At 55.1% G+C, this 25,334-nt stretch overlaps 4 protein-coding genes across 4 annotated transcripts in view; 3 read left to right on the top strand and 1 right to left on the bottom strand.

Annotated features, from left to right (window-relative positions):
• The window catches only part of VOLCADRAFT_81959 (uncharacterized protein), a gene marked incomplete at its 3' end in the record, with an annotated part of 3,200 nt that extends 1,945 nt beyond the window's left edge, over positions 1–1,255 (bottom strand). Inside the window, exons 1-2 of the mRNA XM_002952625.1 lie at positions 833–1,255; positions 486–608 (exon numbers count right to left, since the gene is read on the bottom strand). Coding sequence (XP_002952671.1) covers positions 486–608; positions 833–1,112 — 403 coding nt within the window. The 5' untranslated portion in view covers positions 1,113–1,255. The remainder of the gene's footprint in view (positions 1–485; positions 609–832) is intronic.
• A 317-nt stretch (positions 1,256–1,572) lies between these two features.
• On the top strand, positions 1,573–6,023 carry VOLCADRAFT_105655 (uncharacterized protein). Its single transcript, XM_002952709.1, has 7 exons — positions 1,573–1,676; positions 1,735–1,945; positions 2,229–2,373; positions 2,771–2,983; positions 3,504–3,638; positions 4,143–4,193; positions 4,716–6,023. The coding sequence occupies exons 1-7, from the start codon at positions 1,637–1,639 to the stop codon at positions 5,325–5,327; spliced, it is 1,407 nt and encodes a 468-aa protein (XP_002952755.1). The 5' UTR covers positions 1,573–1,636; the 3' UTR covers positions 5,328–6,023.
• A 5,048-nt stretch (positions 6,024–11,071) lies between these two features.
• On the top strand, positions 11,072–14,399 carry VOLCADRAFT_32501 (uncharacterized protein; the record flags this gene model as incomplete). Its single annotated transcript, XM_002952708.1, has 6 exons — positions 11,072–11,205; positions 11,853–11,937; positions 12,633–12,755; positions 13,274–13,298; positions 13,798–13,931; positions 14,280–14,399. Coding segments are annotated over 6 exons (621 nt in total), but the record flags the coding sequence as incomplete, so codon positions are not given.
• A 7,187-nt stretch (positions 14,400–21,586) lies between these two features.
• VOLCADRAFT_93449 (uncharacterized protein) lies at positions 21,587–22,677 on the top strand (the record flags this gene model as incomplete). Its single annotated transcript, XM_002952707.1, has 4 exons — positions 21,587–21,670; positions 22,091–22,155; positions 22,242–22,342; positions 22,445–22,677. 4 exons carry the CDS (start codon positions 21,587–21,589, stop codon positions 22,675–22,677), a joined length of 483 nt encoding a protein of 160 aa, XP_002952753.1.
• Between the last annotated feature and the right edge of the window lie 2,657 nt (positions 22,678–25,334).

The following is a 25,334-nucleotide window of genomic DNA, read 5'->3' as shown; positions in this document are numbered from 1 at the left end:
CTACCCTCCACCTCTTATCCGCCCCGACAGGTAACTGTATGCCGCCTCCTGCGGCTCAGCTGGCGCTGCAGCTGGCTGTCGTGCGTGGTGGCGATAGGGCGGCGGCGGCAGCGGCGGCGGCGGCTGAAGTGGAAGTGTGTGGTGATCCGTTCTAATTGCTGCTACAGCTGCATACATACCGTACAACACACACTGTGCGGCTTTGGCCTCGGCCATTGTGTGTGTACGTTTGTACATATGTGTGTACGTGCTCTCACCGCAACGCACTAACCCTGGAACGCACTGCCGTACGATGCCCCAGGAAACCATCAGCCCCAGCCCCAGCAACATGCGGCCTTGCAGGACCAGATCCAAACCCAAACAGAGATAAAGCCACACGGCCCCGGAGACGTGGGGGCAGGGGAGAGAGGACAGGAGCGTGTGCGTGTGTTTTAATGATATGTGCCATGTGTGTGTGTGTAAATATATGGCGCCGCGTCATCTACCTGAGATGAGCTCCCCCTGATTGGGGTGAAGCACCACCGAGTTGACGGCAGCGCGGCTCTCGTAGGTGCGTTGGCAAACCTGGGAGCGCGTGTCCCAAACCCGCACGGTGCCATCCTCGCCCCCTTTGGAAAGTGGGGGAAGCCGATTCGGGTGGGAGGGGAGGGGAGCAGGGGAGGGAAGGAGTGTGCATCTGTGGCTGCGGGGACGGGAATGAAACGGTGTATGACGCAATGGGTGCCGCTCCGGATTGGTTAGACGGCAGACAAAGGGAGTAATGGGAATTCCATTTAGCTGCAAGGGTCCCCGCGCCGCTATGGGGCAGTTCCCCTGTGCAATCCCTGCACACCTGAATACATCCATTTCCCATCCTTGTGGAATCCAACGGCTGTAACATTTCCCGCATGTCCGTCGTAGGTCAAAAGAGGGTTAGGGTCGTTGGAGTTGACATCAAACACACGGATTTGTGGGTTGCCCGCTGCTGCTATCCGCGTTTTGTCGGCTGTAATTTCCAACTTGTTGACCTGGGACTCCGCATACTGAAGAGTTCGGTAGCAGCAGCCACTCGTGGCTTCCCAAAAGCGAATAGTGTGATCGTAGCCGGCCGTGGCCAGCACAACGCTCGACATCACGAACAACAAGTAGCAATTTCAATGCATTATATTCGGAATAAGATTGGCATTGGTATGGGTTAAGTCCACGTTTCGCGCTTTGCTCAACATCCTCGTTAGGAGCATAAGCAACTCTGGCACCAGCTTCGGGGTAGTAAAATACATCACTTGAATAGTGCACAGTTACACTTGTAATAAGATTTCAGGCCATGAGGTCGACGACATCATGTCTCCGGAGCCGATTCCATGCCGCGGCATGTCGGCAAGCATACCAAATCAGCTTTGCTCCAAATACGAAAGCTTATAAGCTCTCAGCTCCTGTGTTGCTATTGCCTTATGCCAACGAAACCGTCATCCTTTGATAGGAACGGATTTTTTTACCGTTGAAAGGACAGGAAGCGAGCTGGGACCGTCGCTAAATTTACTGCTAGGATGAGCCTGTCAAATTTACGTTTACACCGTCCTGGATGCCAAGCAGGTCAGCCATCGGCTGGCACGTCAGCACGGTCCGGCGTCGCACGCTTGTGCATGAGCTCTCATCGATGTCCACAAGGTTTGGTTACCGGATTACTTTCTCGTCTGGTACGCCGCCGTGGAACCACACCTCTAACAGCGCGAATTCGGGCCTTCGTCCCCGCAGTACAAGCGAGCAAAACGGACCCCGCCGCGTCGCTGGTGGCAGCGAGCAAATCCGACTCTCAATCCGGCAAAGTGTCCGACGAATCTATCGACTGGACGCGACAAGGCGTGCCTGTCTACCTGCAAAGCAGTGTGGACATCGACGTTTGCGACGATGAGTCGCAGGCGCTGACCATGGGCATGGCCGGCGACTTACTTTGGAATGCCATCCGGTTAGTCTTCAGCACGTCACCTCACCACCGCCGGATACCTAGACCGCGCTATATTTTTGCTTCCTGCTTGTCCTCCGATGCTGTTGACAGTTGGCAGGTCGCGAATTCCCCTGTCTCTTTGACTCCACAGTCCATATCCCGAGCTCGCCCCTTAGAGGAGCCCCGCCCTTGGGCCCTGCCAATATCCTCATTCCCTCCTCCTTCTCCCCTGAACCCCAAAACCTGAAACCCCCAACCCCCTCTCCCGGGGGGTTTTCCCCCTTCCCCCCCTTACAATACACAGCACCGAGGCCAAGGCCGATGCCGCCAGCGAGCCCCTCCTGAGCTCCTTCCTGTACGCCTCCATCCTGGCACATGACTCATTCGAACTGGCCCTGGGGTTCGTACTCGCCAACAGACTGGCCAACAGCACCATGCTGCCCACACAGGTACACATACATAGCCTGGGGGCTGGGGGTAAGACGAACCACCGGGGCTGGGGGTTTGAGTGTCTGCATGTATGTATGTATGTATGTATGTATGTATGTATGTATGTGAGGGGTTGGTTTATTTCATATGCTCAGTTCGTTATGTGTCGGTAGCAGGGTGGCGCGGGGCTGCTTCCCCGCCTCCAGCACTCCAGGGACGGATCAGGTCATGAATTACCCGAGCCATCCAACTGTCCTTCCCCCCCTCCTATCCGCACAACAAGGGGTGGGGTGGGAGGAAACTCGTGGTCGGTTGTGTCTCGCGAATTAAAAAACGACCGCGTAATTGCTACATGCTCAATTATCTGAAGAGGTGCATGCCATGCCGTGTCTGTCTGTCTGTCTGTCTGTCTGACAGCTGTTCGAGATCTTCCACGGCGTCCTCCGTACGGACCCCGAGGTCCGCTGCGCTGCGCTCTCCGACATCGCTGCATGCCGGGAGCGGGATCCGGCCTGTACGTCGTACAGTCACGCGCTGCTGTACTACAAAGGCTATCACGCCATCCAAACGCAGCGAATCGCACATGCGCTGTGGCAGCGCAATCAGAAAGTTATGGCGCTGGCGCTACAGGTACGTGCGTAGGTGTGGGTGTAGGTGTAGGTGTAGGTGCGGGTATGGGTGTGGGTGTTTGGTCGGGGAGGAAAAGGGAAGAGGGGGGCCAGGGGAGGGAACTTGGAAAATGAGAGGTGAGTGGGTTTCATGCACTGAAGCACCCCTGGACTGGACTCAGCTTTTTAGGTGGAGTACGTCAATGCCGCCGCCAGGCTGGCGGCAAACTTTATTCCAGCTTCACGTCAGCAATTTTTTTTACTACTTTTCCGCCGCCTCTACACCTACCTTTACTTCTTTACGGCTTGGCATTACTGCTTTCTTGCGCGCTTATTTTAGTCTTGGCGGCCAGGTAGGTAGTTTTCCGACATCTTCTTCACTACGTCATCCCGAGGTCGCCGCACTTCAAGAACGCCTTTTGGTCAGTTCTACTCTTGCCCTGGCAGCACCTTCACTCGTCCGTGGTTCGTCTTTCCCACCCTTGGTTTCCCTCCCCTCTCCTTTCTCTCTCTCTCTCACCTCCCCCCCACCTCCCACCCAGAGCCGCATGTCCGAGGTATTCGCGGTGGATATCCACCCCGCCGCCCGTATCGGCAAGGGCGTGTTGTTGGACCACGGGACCGGTGTGGTGATCGGGGAGACGGCGGTCATCGGGAACAACGTGTCGATACTGCAGGTGCGCGGGAGTGGAGTGGAGTGGAGTTGAGTTGAGGTGGGGGGTAGGCCCCTAGGGCGGGTGCCACGACGACGACGACGACAAGGCGACGACGACGAGGGGGTGCCAGACCGTCGCAACGCCACCGTAGCCATAAAGCTGGTATTACGTATGTTATGTTTATGTGTTTGTAAGCGACTTAATGCAGCTTGCTGGGGTCTTGGGGGGAAGAGGGGCTGTTTCACGGGGAGAGGGGCGGGCGGTGCGTGTGTATATATACACGTGTGTCTGTCAAAGGAGGAAGCTGGACTTTCCCCGCTGGTGGGGGTCTCACCCTACCCTACCCAGCCCTACCCCACCTTTGAACAAGATGCAGACCCACACCCTCCCCCCGGGGAGCACACGCTTTTCCCTCTCTCCCTTTCCTCTCCGGTTGACTCCGGTCGCCAGTTTCTGTGTCCGCGGTTAAGTCCGTTAAACCCCGTGCCCCCTCCCCTTCCTTCCCGCCCACCCCCGTCCTGTCAGAATGTAACCCTGGGGGGCACGGGCAAGGAAATTGGCGACCGGCATCCCAAGGTCGGTTTGTAGACTGGGCGGGGGGAAGTGTGACTGCAAAATGTGAGAATCTAACTAGGACGTGTGTATGTATGTATGTATGTACGTATGTACGTATGTCGCCCTCGGGATCCGTCCTCCTCTTCCTCGGCATCGTTAACGCGCGGGGTTTTGTTGCCATACATACAAACAAGATATGACCCCCTGCCCCACATACACATCATACACATCATACAAACAGACGTACTGACGCCTTGGCATGCATTACTCAGTTAGATAACATATCGGTGGTGTCCCCATTTACCCACGTTTACCTCACGCTTGCCCCACACCAGCTGACCGCCACAACCGCCACAACCGCCACTCCCGTACTCCCCCCTTCCGCCTCCCCCCACATCCCCTCAACGCGACTGGCTCATCAAGCCGGGAAACATTTGACACACGTCCCCTCCTTTTTTTCTCCATTTATGTACCGCTATTCAACATCCACAACATAACACCACCACCACCACTACCAACAACAACAACACCGTGTATGACCAGGTCGGCGACAATGTGCTCATCGGCGCATGTGCGACCATCTTGGGCAACATACACATCGGCAAGGGGGCCCAGATCGCGGCGGGCAGCCTGGTGCTGAAGCCAGTGCCGCCGCACTTCCTGGTGGCGGGCTCCCCGGCGAAGGAGATCGGACCCGTGCGGGGTAACCCGGCGCTGTCCATGCGCCACTGGAGCAGGCGGATCATGGAACCGCCGGAGGCGACGGCTGCAGCAGCAACAGCAGCAGCTGCAGCAGGAGGAGGAGGAGGACGAGCAGGTGGAGCATCAGTAGCGGCGGCGGAGGCTTCGTCGGCACAGGAGAATGTGGAGGTGAGTGGCCGGCTGGAGGCGGAAGCGAGCTTGGCGCCGTTGGAGGCGGAGGCGGCGGAGGCTTCGGCGGCTGCGGCGGAGGCTTCGGCGGCGGAAGCGGTGCAGAATATGAATGTGAGTGGCGGCGGTCTGGCGGGGCCTGAGGTGAGCTCGGTGGCGTTGGAGCACAGCAGTGACGGCGGTGGTGGTGGCGGTGGTGATGTGTCCGCAGCGGTGGCGGCAGAGGGTGGGAAAGCCCAGGGTCCAGAGGGCCGTAAGAGGCCAGCTCCCGAGTACGAGATCTGATTGTGCAGCTGCTGTGGTGGTGGTGGTGGTGGCGGTGGTGGTAGCGGCGGCGGGAGTAGAATGGCCATTGGCAACGCGGCTCTTGCACATGACCGAAATGCGTATGTGTATGTATGTATGTGTGTGTGTTAGGGCCTTTGAGATTTAGGGACACGTATATACATTCATACATACATACATAGATGTGCACACGCACTTTTTGGAGTGGGCGAGGCAACTATATCTTGCGGGTGGACGTGTGTGTGAACGGCTCGGTACACGTTAACAGTGCACTTACGGGGCATTACGGGGCGTTATTGTAACGGACATTGCCATGTTCTTGTGCACTGGACTGTGTCTGGAAGTGTGTGTGTGCGTATGTATGCGTGCACATGTCTGTCTGTATGTGTGTACATCATGAGTGTTTCATGCACACGGACATTGCACCCCACCAACGCGTGACGTAATTTGTCTTGTTGCGCCGTGTCATGCGGTGCCACGTGCCGTCTGAAGTAGGAAAGCGGTTTTCGACAGACACACACACACACACACACACACACACACACACACACACGCGCGCGCATGCACACACATGCACACACATGCACATGTATATACACATACGCACACACACACACATCAGCATCACCATCATTCCAAGTGGCTGACGGACAGTGGCGCCCAGGGAGTGGCGTCGTGAATAGGAGCCTGGGGGGGATGCATTTGCATGAACCAATCACGGCTAGTCAAGGGATGCGAAGGATGCATGTGCGTGGGGTGGGTTGTGTGGAGAGGGGATGGGGAGTGCGGCCCTGGCTCTAACCATGGGCCGGAGGTAGGTTATCACGCAAGACATGTTCGTCTGTTTGCGTCTCTGCTCGTGTGCCACTGCTTGCGTCTCTTGTGTCTCATAACTCCTGATTCCTTTTCGCGATCCGTTTTGAGGTCCAATTTGCAGCGATGGTGGAGGGCTAGGGGGAGGAAGTGCGATACGGGGGCTGTGTATGAGTACGTGTGAACCCGCGGCGTGTTTATTTTAGAGAAGGGAAGCGGAAGAGGCAAAATGGGGAGGGGAAGGTGAGGCGATACGCAGAGATGGTATGGTTTGCGGGCGGGCGGTGGAGGCCTTAAGATCGGCGCTTGGCGTTTCTGTGTGTGTTGTCGGCTGTCGGAGTACGGCTGGCGCAGGTGACAATTTGTAAAAGTGGTAAGAAGGGCAGGTTTCGGCAGGGGCTCCACCCTCGAGTGGGTGTGGAGCTCCCCATGGGGGTCGCGACCGGGTTGTTGTGAGTTGTGTACATGCTACCGGGCTTTACAGGTTTGGGAGCTTAGGGAGCCTGGCCTCACGTGGGGGTTTACGTGATGGGACTGGCATGTGAGCCTGGGTTGTCTTTAAGAATCCAAATCGGATGAAATTGTTCTAGATGTACACGTCTAGAATTGGAAGATCTACAGGTTGATTTACAAAACTCATATCGCGGACTTTGGCGACCTGACCTGGGTTCCCTTGGGTTTTAGGTGCAAGGCTCCCGCACAGCCATCAGCCTTACAGCAGTCTGTGCATCCAGTCAAACAAACGCATGGAAGCCCACGTAAGCCCAGGTTTCCTGTGCTAGTTGTGCTAGAGTTGTAGTTCAGCGGCTTGTTCCACGCATCAAGCTTACAGTTCGCCGTCATGATTGACCTGGTCGTCCGCCACGGCATCCACTTTGTGGTCTATCGGGGTTGAGTTGATGAACTTGGTTTTACAACATGGTGAGGTCTTCTTACCATTTGTGGCAGTTTGCCACTGAAAGGTTTCCTTGAAATGGCCAAACACTTTAGCGCATAAATATATATGGCAGGCGGCTGGCAGAGGTTAAGGCCTGACTTCTGCTCCCGGCCGACCTGGATTCAAATCCGCCTGCCGGCTTCTCGGCTGTTTGAGGAGTGTTGAAATGGGAGGTGGCCCCCCATCATATGGACGGTGTAGGACGTGATAAAATCAATTTGCGAGCTAACCAGGAACTAAGTTGATGCGCCGTTGATCCGCTAGATTTGGTTGGATGCTGGTGGTGAGTTGCCGAACCCAACGAATACATTCTGAAGTCGGATGGGGTGACGGATTAGGGTGCCTCTCTAGCAGGGGAGAGCAAGGACTGCCCGGGAAAGGGGCCGCTGGCGAAGTTAACCACCCTGTAACAACATACATATGATGTAACTGCCGTACTGTACTTCAGCTAATACACCATCACAGCCGTTTTACCACTTCCGTGGGCCGCATTTGCGGCGCACCTTGTTGTGGTGTTGCGATTCCCCCGTTACGTGCTATATGATAATATGATTCTCCTCCGAAGCGTATGACATGTAATGTCTATCCATGGGTGCGCACCCTTTCACATACTTCTGTCTTATGCACTTCTGTCCTTGCGCGTCAGGCAACAACGTGGTCTGCTGAGCTCATTGAGCCATAGCACCATGAAACTGTACCAGGCATACGGGGAACGTAACCCGACGTTTCTTTGTGTCGCGCGAACTACCGGAAGATGCCCCGTTGTGGTTTCTTTTCCATTCTATCCTTTATGACATAGCATGTGTGCGCTCATGTTGGCCTGGCTGCTGCTCCGGCAGATTTATCCTGTTGTGGATGCAGGCAACCTTAGAAAGGTTTGTACGGTTCCCTTGCACACAGCCTAATGTCTTTTGGGTCATCGGAGAAACCGTCAATCGACAGCCCAAATTAGTGTCTATTACTGATCCGTAACTTAAAGCCAGCCCACATGAAACCTTTGCCGTTACCAGTTTATGCCGCACATGGCTAGTCTCGACATTATTAGCAGACATCACGACCGAAACCGGAGGTTTCGTCAGATGGAAATCAGGTATCTATTTCAAATGCAGATGTCACTTCAGAGACTGGTAGCGTGCCTGCTCTTGACCATCTGCGTGCGGCCCTTACCTTTACCTGCGCTCGACTGTGCGAAAATGAAAGAAGTTGTTGCCATAGTTTCATTGGCGACATTGGCAGAAATCTTAAGGTCAGAAGTCTCACCAGCCTGCTCAACAGCGACTTAGTTTTGTTCCATTTGGTAACTACGAGCGACGAGAGAACGTAGTCCCTTTCAAGCATCGGCCAATATGCCATGTGGCAGATGCTTAGTTGATTAAAATGCCATCGATTAGGCGCCACGCGCGTGCGGGAGTCTGTGCTGGTGAAGAGGAACACGTTACTAACATTCAGGCTACCGATCGAAACATGAAATAATTTTCTGGAACAATCATGCTTTCCTTTAATGCATAGTGGATCAGCAACTAAAGAAACTGTTAAGCGCACGAGAAGTGAAATAAAGCAACCATGCACACATTGCGGATGAAGCTGACAGGCCCAATGCAGAACTCGTTTACAGAATGAACTGGTAATTCCATAGCTCGGGAGACATAGGTTAAAGTTACGCATAGGCTGTACGATCGTACGGCAGTGTATCACATTTCTGTGCTTGCGTTGACGCAAGCCTGTAAGCCTAGCATAAGGGTTTTGCATAGTTAAAAGGATTCGTTGTTGCATTTTTGTATCAGAGCGGCGTGCCAGCTCTTCTGGCCCCTGTGGGCTGATGGTCGAAGAGCGACCGATACTGCAACGCCATATCATTTAAGCGGCGTTTAATTTATTGGCATAACATCGAAAATTAAGCTAATGACGGCATCTGGGGCGGCTCACGTTACAGCATCCGCTGGGGTGCAACGCTCTGGCAAGAGCTCGACTACCGCGCTACAAATTGTAGATGAATTCCAAGCTGATGAATATGATGAGGATGAGCCGGAAGTTAATGATAACGACGGGGCCGACGAAGGGAATGGCAAGGAGGGCAAAGAGTCAGGCAAGCTAGCTACCTGGTTCAAGTCGTTGTTCAGCAAGTCGAAGGACAAGAACTCATCAAAATCGAGCAAGCGATCGTCGTTATCAAGCTCTCGCGCAACGTCGACGACCCACACGCCTGCACTCCCAGCCAAGTTGGCGTCCCCCACCTCCTCTAAGCCTATAAGCCCAACAACACCCAGCAGCCAAGAAGCATCTTCCGCCTGTGTACAACCTGCCTCTCTTCGGTGCAAAAGCCCAAGCCACAATGCGGCGACATCGCCAAACGGCACCACCTCTCCACGCCAGCAAGTTGCCAAGCCCTCTACAACGGGGAATGCCGAGGAATCAGCATGTGTATCGCCTTTCGCACAGGAGTCGGGTGCTGTGGCCGCTGAAGCAGTCGTCACATCTCCTAGTGCACGCGCAAAGTCCATCAGCCTTAAGTCAGAGTTGCAGCGGCTTCGGAACTCAGTAATCCAGCACTCTAAATCGTTTACAGAGCTTTCTTTGAAGGCCAAGGTACGCGGTTTTACTGGATCCGTCGCTGGGGTTCAGGCCAATATTGAGCACGTTAAGTATGCCACGTGCGGACGTTCACAGCTGGCATACAAAGTAGTTTGCTTTAGTCAGTTGGTTGTTCCTATAGTTGGCTTCCTCGCCCAGTTCAAGAGCGCATCGTTTCCGCTCCCGTGCACTGTCCTGCAGACGATACCCAAGCGAGGGAATGAGCTCCTGATTGTGTCTCCATCGGCACCTCCGCGCATGCAACGGGCAGAGTGGTCTCTCCGAGATTATGCTGTCGTGGAAAAGATGTACAAGGTGGGCTGTCCAGCTCCATTCCCCTGCCAGTGCTCTCTCCATTTCGCACTTTTACCGTGTGTAAAACTGGATCGCATTCAGCAATGAGGCGTGGTGCAACTAATGCCATGTTGCAAGCTGCGGCCGGCGCACGCTGTTACCCCATATACATATACAACACCGGGTCGCGTCTTTCATGTCAGCGAGGAATTATGTTTTTCCCCCCTGACCCTCCTTTCGAATTGCTTTGTTGTGTCCACCATCGTCCCCAATTACCAGGGCTATGCGAGCAGCGTGTATAAAGCATTTTGCAAACGCTCTGGCGAGCTCGTGTGCTTGAAGGCCTACGACATGGCTGCTCTGTGCGAGCTTAATCGTTTTCAGATTTACAGGTGCGCACTGCTACTGAGCGCTTGGTACCGATCCATCCCGGAAAACGGTTTAAGGAAGCCCGTGCAAGGAAGACACCAACCTCCTTTTTGCTTCAATTTCGGTTCTGGCATAATAAACATTCTCTCACGAGCATACGAAATGCACAGGAGGGAAAGTGAAGAATGCGGGCGCTGGAGCAAAGTTAGGTTAGAGCTTTATTAGTAGTATCGGAGTCCCAATTCGGGACTTTGGGAAGAACAGAGAGTATTGCGCCACGCCACACGCAGGAACTCAGGACGTGGACTCAGGGTTGTTCATAAGGGGGCCATGGTAGGGACGTCACCAAGGCCTCTGCTCCGATGTTGCTCAGCCGGTTTACTTGTCAGTAAGGCCAAACTTGGGCCCGGTGGGCTTTGACCGACAGGCAGAGCGTTTAGCAGGGCAGCTGGGGCTGCGGGGCTTCTCTAATCTCACTTGGCTAGGTCGGCTGGGCAAATAGCGACGATTAGGCTACTACTACGGAAGGCACCTGGTTTGGAGGCAACCCTTGCTTGGAGGGAGCCCTCCATGTGAGAACTGTGTGGCGCGAGCTTGCTGGAGCAAAGAGGGAGTTACTGCCGCCGTGCTGATCCTGCGTGTTTGGTCTCATGTAGACTGCGCGCTGGTCCCGGGTCCCAGGTCTTCATGCCAGCTGGCCCAAACACCTGCCAGTCCAGTGATATGCAGTCCTCTCCCCATCCGAATCTTGCGGCACTGCAGGGAGGTGCAGCTGCATGGCAAGCTGGCGCACAACAACGTCATTGGGTTGTACGGTGCGTTCCAGGTGGACAGCCAGGTGGTGATGGTGCAGGAGTTTGCGGATGGAGGAGATCTGTTCACGTTGCTGCACCGGTGGGTGGGGGATGGGTGGTGGTGGTGGTGGTGGGAGAGAGGATGAGTACGGTGACCCATGTGGTGGAAATGGTGGGTGGGTACAAGGGCTGCAAATAAAATGGATTTGACCATTTGGGCAAGATGTAGTGATGTGCATATGCAGAAGGAACACCGCCAAGGACCCGAAAGGACGCGGCTAAGGAAAGCGTTACATAAATCAGCCTTAAAAGGTCTCCCTGTCAAGGACAGGACAGTCGTTTTTATGCTCAAAATGGCCCTTGGGCCCCCTCAGGGCTCCTGGTATGGGCCCGTTACGCCTTTGGAGAGTAACGCAACTCCAGGTGGTGCAACACACGCACACAGCATGGAAGAGTGCTAGTGGCTGGCGGGGGAAGTGGAACCTGATTCCAACTGTATAAGGCAAAAGCTAAGAAGTAGGTTCGGAATAATGTGTTGCTGAGTCCTAAGGCTCGGGCCCAGGTCGGAAAGAATGTCTTTACTGTATGCCGCTCTGCAGTGTTTGCACAAACTGTGTGCCATTGCATTTGTATTTGGGGTAAGGGCTCGTGAATCAAGGAGAAAGGCAAGAGGTTATATAATACCGAGGTTATATAATAAATCGTGTTTCGGTTTTGCTTCCCTCCGCCATGCTTCCCGCTCGCCAGGTACGGCGGCCGCATGCCAGAGCGCCAGGCTGTTGAGATGGTGCTGCAACCCTGCCTGCGCGTGCTGCTCTATTTGCATGAGCAAGTGAGTGATTGATTATAGCTGTATACATCTACCCCTTGTATATATGCATTTACCCCTTGTATATATGCATTTACCCCTATGCATTTACCCCTAAGATGTATCTATGCATATACACACATTTATACAAGGGGGGTAAATGTAGGAGTTTGTGAGATGATGGGGTGTCCTTTGATAAGGGTGAATCGGCGAAGCTGGATGTTGCCACCTGTTGCTGGGTTGGACTAGCCTTGGAGACGTCGAGTTGTCACAGCCGTTGTCGGGAAGCATCCCGCTCACGTGGATGCACCTCTGCACCTTCACGAGTAGGTCGCGGGGCAGCTGGATAGGTCCAGAGGCCATTATGTTATCCTGGTTGGGGTTGGGGTTGGGTTTGCACGGAGGGCACAGGTGCCGATAGTGGTGGCATACGATGTGCCGATTTGTGTGCTGTGCTGTGTGTTTAAACAGGGCGATGTTACAGAGGGCGAAATAGCCTATGGTATGGTGCGATGTGGCGTTGTGTCTGGGGGGTGGTGCAGCTGTGCTACGGACGGGGAACGCCACTAGGAAACGGACTCACGGCTCAAGGTGACCAGCGGGCTCGCACCGCTTCGTCTTGGTTCTTGCACATGTGTCTACTCTCCGCCATGTAACGCCCTTCCACTCACCACGTATATATTTCTTTCCATGGCACCCGTTGTTCGATTGGACGTTAGGGCATCCTCCATCGCGATCTGAAACCCGAGAACATTCTCTTCACGCGCAACATGACCTTCAAGTTGTGCGACTTTGGACTGGCGATTGACCTGCGCGACGAGCGAGCCGTCACGAGAGCGGGGGTGAGCTAACTGCCGGCAGGCTGGCGGGTTGGGCGCCTAAACGGGCCGCAGGGCCCTTGGTGCTTGAGGCTTTGAGAAATCCTGGAGAGGTGCTTTGTGGGCGATGGCACTAGAGTGAGCCTGTGAGCCGTGACCACATCATGGCATCTGGGTCATCGTGCAGGAAGGGAGAAAGGGTAGGGCGGTGTGTGGCGTGTACTTGCACGCGCTCCCCGTAAATAGTGATTTAATCATACATAGTTCTTCAGTCTCTGAGACCTGAGTTGAGACGTTCAAGTTAATGTGTAATGGGGGAACAGCCAGTACCGGGCCTAGCACCGGCCGACAGCGCTGCCTTGCTGCGGCCTTGGCCCCAGCTTGATAGGCGACGTTGTTTCGCTGCCTAATTACCCATCTGCCGCTACTTACTGGAGAAGCGGCGGAATGAAATCGGGAAATTGCTGTTAACACGTGCCTTGAATCTTTCTTCTGGCGCCCCCCGACCCCGCCGCCACGCGTTCGTTCCCGTCGCCTTGCAGACGCTCGAGTACATGGCACCGGAAGGTGGGTTGGTTGGGCGCGCATTAGGGCAGCGGCGGCTGAAGGGAGGGTTTCGTAACGGTTGGGTCTGGCGGATATGGATCAGGGCAACGACTCGCCCAAAAAGGCATAATCGTCGGGCATAATGGGCAGGCATGGTCGCGCCGGCTTCCTTTGGATTACTGTTACCCCGGGACTTTCCAAATGGGGCACGTACCCGCGCTCCCTAGGCCACATCACATGGGGCACGTTCCCATCTGGGTCATGCCTCACGCAGTCAGCTTGCCTGGCAGCATGATCTTGGTCATAACTCGACCGGAATCCTCATCGGCTGGGCCCGATGGACGCGACCGTGAATGCCTCCCCAAATCTCATTTTTCTGGCGCTGCATGCATGCATGCTTGCCAAGCCTGTTGCGCTGTGGTCAACGCCCAATGGTCCATGCATCCATGTTTGCCCAACGCGATGCTGGCTAACGCAGTGCTCGAGTGCCCCTTCAAGAGCCGACCCATTGACAACAAAGACAACGAGCGGCTGCATTACACCGCCGCGGTGGATGCCTGGGCGGTCGGCGTGCTGGCATATGAGCTGCTCGTGGGGCGGCCGCCCTTTGAGGCACCGGAACGGGAGGGGGTGGAGGACTGCATCCGGCGCCAGGTATGGTCCCGGGGCAGCAGCCCCGAATGCTTTTTGAGATAAAAGAAATATATAACATAATAACAAATGTATACGTATATATAATAACACATAATATAGGTGGAATGATGAAAGGAATGCTTTCCAATTTCTTGTGCGACCTGTGGCTTATGGGGCCCGCCCTCCCCCCAAACAAAGCGCTTGGACTCCAGCAGTTCGGACTTCGGACGCAGGCACTTATCTCTTGAGTTTCTTGCATATGATCCCCCCTAGCAAACCTACACGCTAACGGTACCGCGCACGCGCGTCTTACATTTCCTTTTGGCGGTCCGCCCTGCGCGCGTGTATTGCTGCGCGCGCACTCCGCAGACGCCACGCTTTCCCTTCGGCCTGTCTGAGCTCGCCCGCTCCTTCATCGCCACCGCCCTTCAAAAAGACCCCGAGCAGCGGCCCACAGTCCAGGAAATGCTCGGGCATCCCTTTATCCGCGGCGGGACGCCCGCGCACCCGGCAGCGCAGCGCGCAGCCGCCGCCGCAATCGCCAACTCAGCTACCGCACAGCAGTCCCGACCTGCCGGCACCACCGCTATCGGCGGCGCCGCCGCTACTGCCGCCGGCGGAGGCGGCGCCGCTGCCGCCGCGGCGATCTTGGCTGCTGGTGGTAGCGTCGGCGGCGTGACAGCACCAGCGTCGGCTTCTAAGACTGCCGTCAAGGCCGACAGGATGGTTAGCACGCGCGCCATTGCCGCGGCTGGCGGCATTGAGGATGATGATCTGAGCGTCGGCGCAATGGCCAATCGTATGAAGAGTTACACCGCTGGCAAGGCCATTGCCATCAGCCACCAGGCGCTGCAGGCCAACCGCCATGTGCACCTGCCGCACGCGGGCGAAGACCCCGCCGGCAAAGCGGCACGCGGCCTCGGTGGCGCAGCAGGCACAGAACAATCGACGACGGGGGCTTCCGCGAGCGGCGGCGGCGGCGGCGGCTCGCAGCTGCCAGGCGCTCTGGTCGGACCTGGGCCCAGCCCCGAGCAGCCGGTAAGAGGTTGTGTAAGGGGATGTAATCCGACCCATGGCAGTCTTTTTTGAAGTGCGGTCTCGCCGGAGCGCTTTTCTCCTTCCTTCCCATTTCTGCTGCTTCCCCCTGCGTTTCCAATTAAGTTTACTTTGTTATTTTGCTTCGCTTCCTTTCTCCTTTGTCTCCATCTTGGTCCATCTTTGCACTCCGGCACTTCCACGACCTGTCTCGCACTCTTCTGCTTCGTGGTCGGCCACCGAGCCAAGTCTGTACTCATACTCGTTTCCTGACCGCCCTATCCCGTGCTGCGTTTTGCTCCTGGTTTACGGGCCTAAACGCGGTTGGCCGTCTTGGCGAGCGCTCTATCACCGTCCTGTACCTGCACACCAGTCCGTCACACCGGATTGCATTTCTCTGGGACCCCACAACCCCACCGACATTGCCATGTGCCATCCATCCCCTCGTGCCCGACGCATGCAGATGGGCGGCAGCAAGCTTTCTGGCCTGAATCCCAAGCTCGCCGCATCCCTGGGTGTCGGTCCCAACGCGGCCCTCATGGCCCGCACCGCAAGCGTGTCGCGCCTCATGTGATGAGGACCGCAGGATGCGGGGTGCGGCGGGCGAGGCGGGGGTTGTGAGAGCGCCGTGAGCATGCGAAGGGCCATGTCCCCAATTCATACATGGCTTAGTTGCGCCTGGATGAGCCTGCGGCCGAAATGCTAATTGAACGTAAAAGCAGATTGATGTGTTGCCTGTGATCTGATTATGTATGCGATGCCTTTTGATGTATGTATGTATGTATGTAGTGACCCGCATGGACCCGCATGATCCCGGCTTTGGAGGACATCACCTGCAGGATATTTTCGCTGCGCGTGGTTTCTCGTGTTGTTTGCGCGTGGTTGCGTGGACCCCTGCACCCGGGCCGGAGGACTTACTCCGAGGCCAAAGGGACCAAGCGCGGGACCGACTGCTGCATAGAGTAACAGGGTGGTTCAATGCACGACACAGCACGTGATCGACGATCGAATCGATGTTATGTAATCCTTTGTTGCTTGCGATGTACTTTCACGACGGGGGCTTGAGGGGGTTACTGCAGCGGTCTGTTACAAGTGCGGCGTGAGCCGGCGGCTGGCCCCGCGCGATGGTACCAACCTGGCGCCGAAGAGGCGCCAGAGGCGCGCGCGATGCGATGTAGACTTTAGCTATCAAAACTTTCACTTTTTGATTGAAAGTGAAAGTGTGACCTAATAATACTGTGGATGTGCGACGCCAGAGCGGCCCTGGCGGCCATTCAAATTGAGGATGCTAAGGAGGACGGTAAGGGACCATCCCGCTCACGTCCACACCGGGATCAGGTTCGTGCTGCCAGGTCGCAAATCCTTCCCTTCGTTCGTTTACCGACCACGATGATGCGCCGTGATCGTGATGACGAGATGATGAGAAATGCGCTGCCCAGGTTTGCAGCTCGGTACCGTGTTGTATATGAGGAAGGCCGGGGGGCCGGTATCCCCTCACAGCCAGCACCTTTGTCCCGGGCGGCATTTGTGTTCGTCCGCATCCCATAGCGGCGGCCTTGTCCTCTCACTACTCCACGATGCCTTTCCACCCCACGCGGCAGACGCGGCAAGATAAAAAAAGAGGGGCTGGTGTCGCTGCACCTGGCGGTCGAGCGGTCCTGGCATTTGGTGGTGGCGTTTGCGTGCTTTGTTTTCGTCTGGCCCCCGGGACTATGAAAGAATATGTCTCAGTGCAGCGGCTGTTATGTGGGAAGCGGAAATGTACAGTGGTAATTTTGGCGGGCGTCGCCATTGGAGGAATACTTTTACTGGTTGACGGGGTGAGGAGCAGCCGGCTGATTGGTTGCGAGAGCGGTGCTGGTGCTGGTGCTGGTGGGTTGTTGTGTGCGATATGCGACCATAGGTGCTCTCCTGGCCATGCTCCCCAGGTTTCTGGGTGACTCCTCCGGGGTCCAGTCCACAGCCTTCCCTGCTAAGTAGTTTGGTGCCACGTTTTCGAAACTGATGGACAGGGGGGTGGGGGTGTATGAAGGTGCTGAGCTAAGGAGCGGCTCCCTAGGGCTGGACCACCACACAGACGTTTTTGGACTGACTGAATTTCTCTGCACCGCCTCGGTTTTATGCGGTTTTGGGGGGCTACGGCATTTTTAAAAGTTGCTTCGCAATGGGCCAATTTGCCGCATCCGGCCGGCCCGTGTGGATCCATCCGGCAACGTGAAACGCGTGCACGTGATGCGTCGGCGTCCGGCTCCCGTATCGTGCCGGGCCGTGCTGTCGTGGGCCATGCAGTGCGGTGGGTGGCGTGGGGCATGCAATGCATACATCATGGTGAACACATGAGACGCACGCCTCAGAGGATGACCACATGAGACGCACGCCTCAGAGGATGACCACACTTTCGCCGACATGCAGCGGCATGTGCTGCTGCTACATCTTCCACAAGCACGCGCCTTCTTTCCACTCATGTTCATGGCTCAAGACCGTGGTTGTACTTTGGGACGGTAGGATATTGCGCATGGATGACTGCGCATCGCCGCAAGGCCTAATTGTTGCCTTGCGCAGTGCGATGACAGTATATGATGCCTTAGGCTTGTCGTACAGTTTGTCAGGTTTGTCAGGTATGCTGTATTGCATCGCGCTTCGTACATGGCAGGCGGGAGAGGAGCGTTAGGTGGGTCTGTCTAGCCACAGACACACAGGTGGGCGGAAGTGAACCCACGTGTTTGCGAGGGAGGCGCGATTTGAAAATGGTACCCCCTGTTGCATGTGACGCCCATAGAGCCGGCGAAAGCGTGATGCCCGCGAGTTGCCTGTGCGTGTGTACACTTGCCTGCCTATATTGACTTGCTACCTGCGCATGTATGTGTAGTATTGCGACCCAAATGACTCCTGCTTGCGTGTTGGTGTTTGTTTGCGTGGACGACCCTTAACGTTTTGCACCAGAGTCTCTGACGAGTGAGTCTTACGGTGTCCAGGGAGGGGCATAGCAAGTAGGGGGGTCGGTCGGCGATTCGGTTGTTTCCAAGGACTCCTCAAGCGTGTTTCACAAACAGATCCGGCGGGGGGGGGACGCAGACTCTTACCGCATATATGTACAGCTGACTCATTCGTCTGCAGCTGCGCGGTGCAGCGCACAGCGCGCACGCAGCGAAATGGAATTATACGGCGCAGCACGCCACAGCAACACAACCCGATGCCTTGCCAACAACGTGCTGGCTCCGCAACCGGGTTAGCTTGTGTCCATTAGGAGCCTTTTTGACCGACGGCTGCGGGTTTGGCGCGCCGGGTGGGCCATAACGCAATGTGTGTGGATAAACGGAGTGACTGGGGGTGTATACCTGCGTTGTGTGTTGTTGTGCGGGACTGACTGGACTGAAGCACGAAGCCTCGTTAAAACGATTACCATCGGAAAAAGGCGGGAGCGCCTGTGCTCTACTGCACCGCCGTCTTACTTACAAGGCGTCACGGAGTTCTGCGGTACATAACGTGTTTCTGTTGCGGTAGTTTAAAATTTCGAAGGGCGCGGCCGTCGCGGGTCACGCAAGTGTGGGCCAGGGAAATTTGAAGAGAAACGCGCATGGTATGTGAGTAAGAGGAGTATTTGGAAAAAAATGGGTTGGCGGGCAGGCATCCGCCGCACCTCTCCTTTGTATCGCTTCCTGACATGCTGTGTTCTTCTGCCTCTGCCGGTGGGCTGGGACCTTCAGCTGGCCTGCGTGCGTCATAGGACGTGGTACGTGGAGGTTGCTTTGGTTTTGGTGCTTTCGGCCCACCGTGTGTGTTGAATGAAGCCCTTGGATGCGCGCTTTGGGGCGAAAGGGCCGGCCGGTGCCGAGCCCGTTCCGCACTTTACAGCATAATGATCAGCGATGCAGTTAGAGGTAAAATTTATTGGCCGCGCCTGTTGGCCATCGGCCTTGCGTACAGCAGTCAAGGATTTGTCCGCGGCTCTGCTTCCAGGCGCAACGACTGCCAAATGGAAGAGGGTTGGGTGGACGGCTATTCGGGGATGGGTGCGCCTGAAGATGAACAGACCAGTGCGTTCGTCCGTTTGCGTGTGCCTCCAGTGCGTATGTGCGTATGTGCGTATGTGTGCGTGTCTTTATGTACCCGGTTCTCTTGACAGCACCGTACCCCGCCCTCACGCGCCTTCACTACCAGCGTCCATCCGGCCCGTTAGTCTTCCACCTACGCAAGCGAGTGTACTTTACGCGATTGACTTTACCCTTTCCTTGCAAGGGTGCTGGTGCCAGCGGGCCGTGCGGACTCTAGTATCAATGTATGTATGTGTGTACAGCTGTTTGCATTCTTGAGCCAGAGAGTGGCCAGGTGCAATGTAGCTCACCGCAGCACAGCGGCGGCTTCACGGACGAGGGGCTGTCGCGGGGCGACAAACATAAGACATGCATCGGCGATTGAATGTTGCCGCAAAGGCGGGTTCCAGACAATGGCAAGACATCTGGTTCTCCTCTCATCGCGATACTGTTGACGGGAAGTGTCGCGGTCGTGTAGGAGCTTGGGATGCTTTTCCCTCGCTGCTGTCCTCATCCTCCTCAGGTTCACGGGGGGTAGTGGGTGAGATTAGACTGTGGTGCTGTCGCCGTCAGACGTGGGGTGAGGAAGACGTGGGGTGAGGAAGACGTGGGGTGAGGATGACGTGGGGTGAGGAAGAACGGGCGGTGTGGTTTTATGGAGGCGGCCCGCCAAGCGGGAACAACGTCGCTGTGTGTGTCTTGAAGCATGCAAAGTGAAGAAAAAACAGGCGTCGTGAAGTTGAACAACACGAACACTGAACTAAGAAGGCCTCTTGTCGAAGGCTTTGCGCCCGTCCGCTATATGTCGTGAGGAGCGGGCAGGGCCTTACCTGCCCCGCTTGGGGTGTTGAAAGTTTGTGTCATCGCCTTGTCGCACGCAGCATCACGGATGCGGCAAGGGATTGCTATCTAGGACCGATTCCCGAGTCAACCTGTTTTGTGCAGCGGTCCATGGCGGCGTTGCTCAGTGCGATAACTGCGTCAGTCATCTTTTGCGAAGGCTGAACTCGTTCCCTGAAGCTAATCTGAAATTGAGAGGGTGAAACTACCGTCGCGGCTGCATCGCGGGGGAGCCCGTGGACACATCTGTAGGTGAACCAATATAGTTTTTTTTCGCGGCTGGGGGCCCATGTTGGGCCGTTGGTCAGGCGCCAGAGTACTGACAGTACCGACCGCCGGCAGTGACCCTGTGCACCATTTCCGGCCTGTACACGCGGCATTGGTAAAGGCGCTGTCATGCTTTAGACGTATTTATTACATGTGTATGTTTCGGAGTGGAGGTACTTCTCACTGTATGACCGCGGCAGCTGTGTTTTGAGGCATTGTACTTGCCTATTCGAGTCGCATGTTTGTATGATGGGATCTGCATAATTAGGTTCTTTGTAGGGAAGCATGTTGCGATGTACATCGTCTTGGCCCTGGGGCAAGCTGTGCAGGTGTCGGGCTGCAAATCCTATCGAGGAGCTGCAGCACCACCTCATAACAGCGATGCTTAGCGGTCGTTCTGGCGAAATTGCGTCCGGGGACATCCATTGCAGCAAGAGTCGGGACGAGCCAAGCACCTATTGCTGATGAGGCTGTGCAAGGATCAAAGCGTTTTGCAGCCCTATGGAACTACCTTTCCAAGCGTCAGCCTTTTTCCTATATCCCTTGCCGCATCCTCCCCCTGTTTGGGGCACCGGATTCGGTCGCGTGGACACATCGATTCTCCGAAAGGACCCGGAGTCGGCATAAGCATGGCCATAAACCCACGCGAGTCTTAAAAGCAAAGCCACGCTATTATACTAGCAAGTTTGTTAACATGGAGTTCATGACAAAGATGCCATGTCGCTTCAATAAAGTTTTTGTAGTCCCCGCTCTTGAGGTATCCTCGGAAGCACAAGAGGTTTGCACTTAACTGCAAGTCCAATAACTTGGCGCTTGGTAACCCCATTCATGGCGGATCAATTGGATCCTAAGTTCCGGAAGTCTGAGACCAATCCCTGCTCTAGACCGCATGGTCCTCGCGGAGATAATCTAAGTAATATCATTGACCAGCCCATGTATTAATAGCATCGATATTGTGAAGATGTGGGGTATGCCTGACGATCCTTATGCATCATTGAACTCGAACGAATTTGTACGGATGAAGGGAATTATTTCGAACATAAGGGTTGCATCGGCGGAATCTGTGTAAAGCACTATCAGATGACACACCTACACGTTTCGATTGTCTCTCCGCCTAGTAAAAGAGCAAACACAAACACTATGCCGCGAGCTTCTGAAGATACGCTGCCACCAGGGGGCTTGGATATCGAGTCTCAAAGTTCTGATAACAAGGCGAAGCCGCAGCTGCCGCTAACGGTTCCTGCAAAGGAGGCAAAGCCTTGGGTTCGCGGCGACCCAGGTAGAGCTCCGTAAGCTGTCATCACGGAGCGGGAGTAACGAATTAAGTCCCTCTTGCGTTTTTACGCAGGACCTTTTGGACTCTTATGTTTCGGCATGACTACCTGGTAAGACTAAGGGTGCGTCCTCTCCGTGATGCACAAGGCCACGGCCCATAGTTTCTTCGGATTTCCTGTATTACTGTGTAGTCCGGCCTTCCAACTTTCCGAATATGTTTTTGCTATGCGTCCCGACTTCTGGTGGAACGGCTCGGCGGATGTACCGGATTCGTTCCTGCCTCAGCATGCTAATGTTCATCACGACGAAGTGAGTCCTGGTAAAGTTACTGGATTAAGCTTGTTTGTTACTTCTTGCCTATGTTGAATTGCTGTGTTGAATTGCTGTGGAATAACCACATTTTCCTATCCAACCCAGATGGAGTGAAACCCAATTCCTGCCGACCGTATTCTGTTACGCTATGTTCTACGGCGGGTTTGGCCAGTTCGTAGCCGGAGTTCTCGAGGTAGGTTGAGGCGGAACGCATCTGGGAAGCCCATCTCCTTGACCTGCAACCTTGACCTGCCTCGACAGTTCTGTGGGGTGGGTTGGCTGACGACGGGCCGGCCAGCCCCCTACTATGTTCTTGAGCGAGACGCACCCTTTCCTATTCTGGATAGACATTTGGACAACTCTCCACACGAACCTGGCCCCCTGAACAACTCCCTGGCTTGTAATTCCAAACAACAGCTGATCAAGGGCAACACGTTCGGAGGCACCGCTTTTGCGAGCTACGGCTGCTTCTGGATGGGCTGGTACGCGTACTGTATGCATATCGCAATGTCCTTCGGTAATGAGCCTTGTCGAATAACCGGTCAACTCCCGCGCTTCGGAATGCCAGGTTCCTGCTCGAGTATCTTTCGTACGGCAATAAGGCCGGATATCCGGCGGCTCGAACCGGCAAGACCCTCTGGTGTGCACTGTGGGCTGTCCTCACGGCCGGTACGTCGCATCCCGTGTTATGGGTTCCATTCCTCTCCTAGCTAGATCCTGAATGGAACGGGGTACGTGCTGCTTCCTGCTCACCTGCGTCGTTTCTTTCAGGGTTTTTTGTGGTAACCTGCCGCAAGAATGGTTGCCTGATGACCATCTTCTCAACCCTGGTCATCACCTTCTCGCTGCTGGCTGGCGGAGTGTGGAACGAGAACTGCGAGCAGGCCGCTGGCTACTTTGGCTTCTTTTGCGGTGCATCCGCCATCTACGCCGCATTCGTTTTCCTGTACAAAGAGGAATTGGGCATTTCATTGCCTGGCGTGCGCCCTGTGGCCTTCATTTGAAGGCGCGCGGGAAGGCGGAAGGGGGGAAGCAGAATTCCGTGCTAGCCGTGTAGCATCGGACTGTATGCCCTGCACCTTCACACCCCTTGAGTGAGTCAGTGTGCCTTACGTGGGTATGCAGCAGCCATAACCTTAACGTCATAGCGTGAAGAAATGGCATTGAATAGGCGAAGAGCGATGCCTTTGTTATGGGTAGCTAGCTGAGAATCGGCCTTACAAATGTGATATCCTGTGGGGTTATCTATTCGGTAAATGATGATGCATGCGGCTTTCGTCAACGGACGGCGGCCGCGGCTGGGGCGGCAAACCCACGTCGTGAGAACGTCAGCAGAGACAGGCAAGGGGAAAGGTCTGCGGCCTGCGGAAGCTAAGGGTCCACTCCAGGAGCAGGAGCAGAGCATTTGGGGGGAGCCATGTTGTGGGGTTCTGTACCGTTGTCACTCTGGGTGTGCTGGTGTGCTGATGATGGTGTGCAGACTCGATGTTTCCATACCGACCTTGCAGCTGCGCTTAGTGCGCCAAATGGGTGCCATGTGCAGCTGTGCGCAAGCGACCTCCACGGGTTTCAGTTTTTGAATTATTGCTGTTGGCGCGTGATGATCATTGAGGTCATGATCGTCATTGAAGTGACAAATGTCGATTCTTTTCCTTCTTATTTAAAGTGCGGGCGCGGTTGCAGTCCTGCGGGAGTAGAGGAGTGCACTTGCTCCCGAACCCAATTGCGGTGCCAACGTCATGGACGGGGGTTCTAATAATGATGGTGGAGGTCGGGACCATTCGTCCAAGCTACCATTGCACTTGCGTATTTCTTGGCTGGGTCAGAAGGGCGGCTGAGTGCAGCTGAATGAATTATTTGGGGACAAATCCCAGGCAACAACGAAACCATATGATGAGCGCAGCGGGAGAGTGAGAAGCGTGTTGGATGGCTGTGGGAAGGGACATGAAGAAGGCATATACGGTAAATGGGCGAATGGACGTGTGGCTTCAAGCGCTCAGAGGCGTGGCTGCCGGATTGGGCTCAAATCTGGGTTGTGTCGAAGGGCGGAAGGGGACAGCAAGGTGAGTTTGTGTGTTGGCGAAACATTTTGCAAAGACTCTGCAGATTGGTTGGCGCATTGCAGCTACTGCATTTGCTGAACACATTTATGGGATGGAGTCTCGGGGATCCATGGACTGCTTGGTTTGCCTCTCGCTGAAGTAAAGCCACCGGAAGTTAGGCTCGTATTGCAGAGGGTTCAATAATGCAGCACTGGGCCCGCTTTGTGACGTGCTTTCTGTGCATCAACCCGTGATGTCTTCGCACCAGTGAGGAGTGTTAAAGTATTGATCACTTTCTTCCCTTCATTTGTATGTTTTGTTATAACGTGGCTATCAGCAGGGCCCAGACACAAGACCCTCGGCTTTGGGGCCTTCTGGATTTGGGTTATAACTGTTCGCTGCGGGTATTTCCCGCTGCGGACTTCAAATAATCCGGTCTTGCAGGCTTCGCACTCAGATTGTGGGCCCTGCATGCCAAGCGTGTGCTGTCTGTATTTTTAATCGAAAATCTTATGTCATGTGACAGCATTAACTTAGAAAGGGTTTTTGCGAAATAAACGCATGTGAGGTGTACGGTCGGTTATAGAGTTCGGCCATTGTGTAGGCCTATGTTGGATGCGGATGCGGATGCGGTATTTAAGTCGTGTGGACATGCTGTTTGCTTCGCGCACCAGGGATGCGGCCGCAACGTGGCTTTGGTACATAACTGTGTCATGCATGCGCCAGGTTATGGTGTTTCTTTTTATGTCGTGACCAGCTGCGCTGTCACAAGATAGCATCCAAGGTGTAGAGAGGGCTAAGCATTGCTGAGAGCTCCATGTCGCGCAGCTCAGCTGCGTCAAATAAACATCACGTGCATCATGGCCCGTCGGGGCATGATATAAGGACGATACGATGAACGGACACGATGTACGAAGTGTTTGCCTGCGGATAAACGGACCAACGCTGCTGATGGCATTGGTGGCGCTTTATTGACCGACGTGCATACGCAGATTTTGGCTGTCGGGGCTTTCAGTGGTGCAGTGTGCACCCACCACAATGTATGTGCCCGCGATGTAATATGCGCTCATGCGGTGCACTTCAGATGGTCAGAAGTAACGCGCATGTCCAATACTTCTCCAGGGTTGAGAGCTTGAACACTGCAAAGAGAGCTTGAAGCATTGCAAATCAGGTCGGTTCAGGAGCGAAGCCGTGAAGAAAGCCATCAGAATTCTTTGCGTGCACAGTCACTGGCCACCGAAAAGTGCATGAGCCATATGTCCAATCCTGGTCCGCGATGAAACTCCGACTCAAAAACATCAGATGCCCTCACGTTCCCTCACGCACCGACATGTCCCTAATTTGGCAGCTCCGCGCGGCCTGGCGTCTGCAAGCAATTATGTGACACAAGTTCAGCAAACTCACCCAGCATGGCAGCCGTTTGCTCTCTGGGCCCGGGCTCGGGGAACAACAACGAGTAGCCTTGCCTGGGATATTGATAAGTGGTTCCTGTGCATGTAACGAAGCAGGGCTGAAGGAACCAGTTGATCCCCTTTGGCGGCAGCCATGCGGCAGCGGTGCTCTCTCCCGCACCACAGAATGAGCCGGCCCCAATGGTTACCAAACCCCCGATTGTTCTG

This window comes from Volvox carteri (assembly GCF_000143455.1).
Source record: "Volvox carteri f. nagariensis unplaced genomic scaffold VOLCAscaffold_31, whole genome shotgun sequence".
NCBI classification, from domain to species: domain Eukaryota; kingdom Viridiplantae; phylum Chlorophyta; class Chlorophyceae; order Chlamydomonadales; family Volvocaceae; genus Volvox; species Volvox carteri.
The sequence above is the reverse complement of the archived record's forward strand: the minus strand, read 5'-3'. Positions and strand labels throughout refer to the sequence as shown.

Coding starts and splice junctions, on each gene's coding strand:
- VOLCADRAFT_105655 (XM_002952709.1), top strand. CDS start 1,637: ATGTCCACAAGGTTTGGTTACCGGATTACTTTCTCGTCTG. Junction 2,984..3,503: donor TTATGGCGCTGGCGCTACAG/GTACGTGCGTAG, acceptor CCTCCCACCCAG/AGCCGCATGTCCGAGGTATT. Junction 3,639..4,142: donor ACAACGTGTCGATACTGCAG/GTGCGCGGGAGT, acceptor CCGTCCTGTCAG/AATGTAACCCTGGGGGGCAC.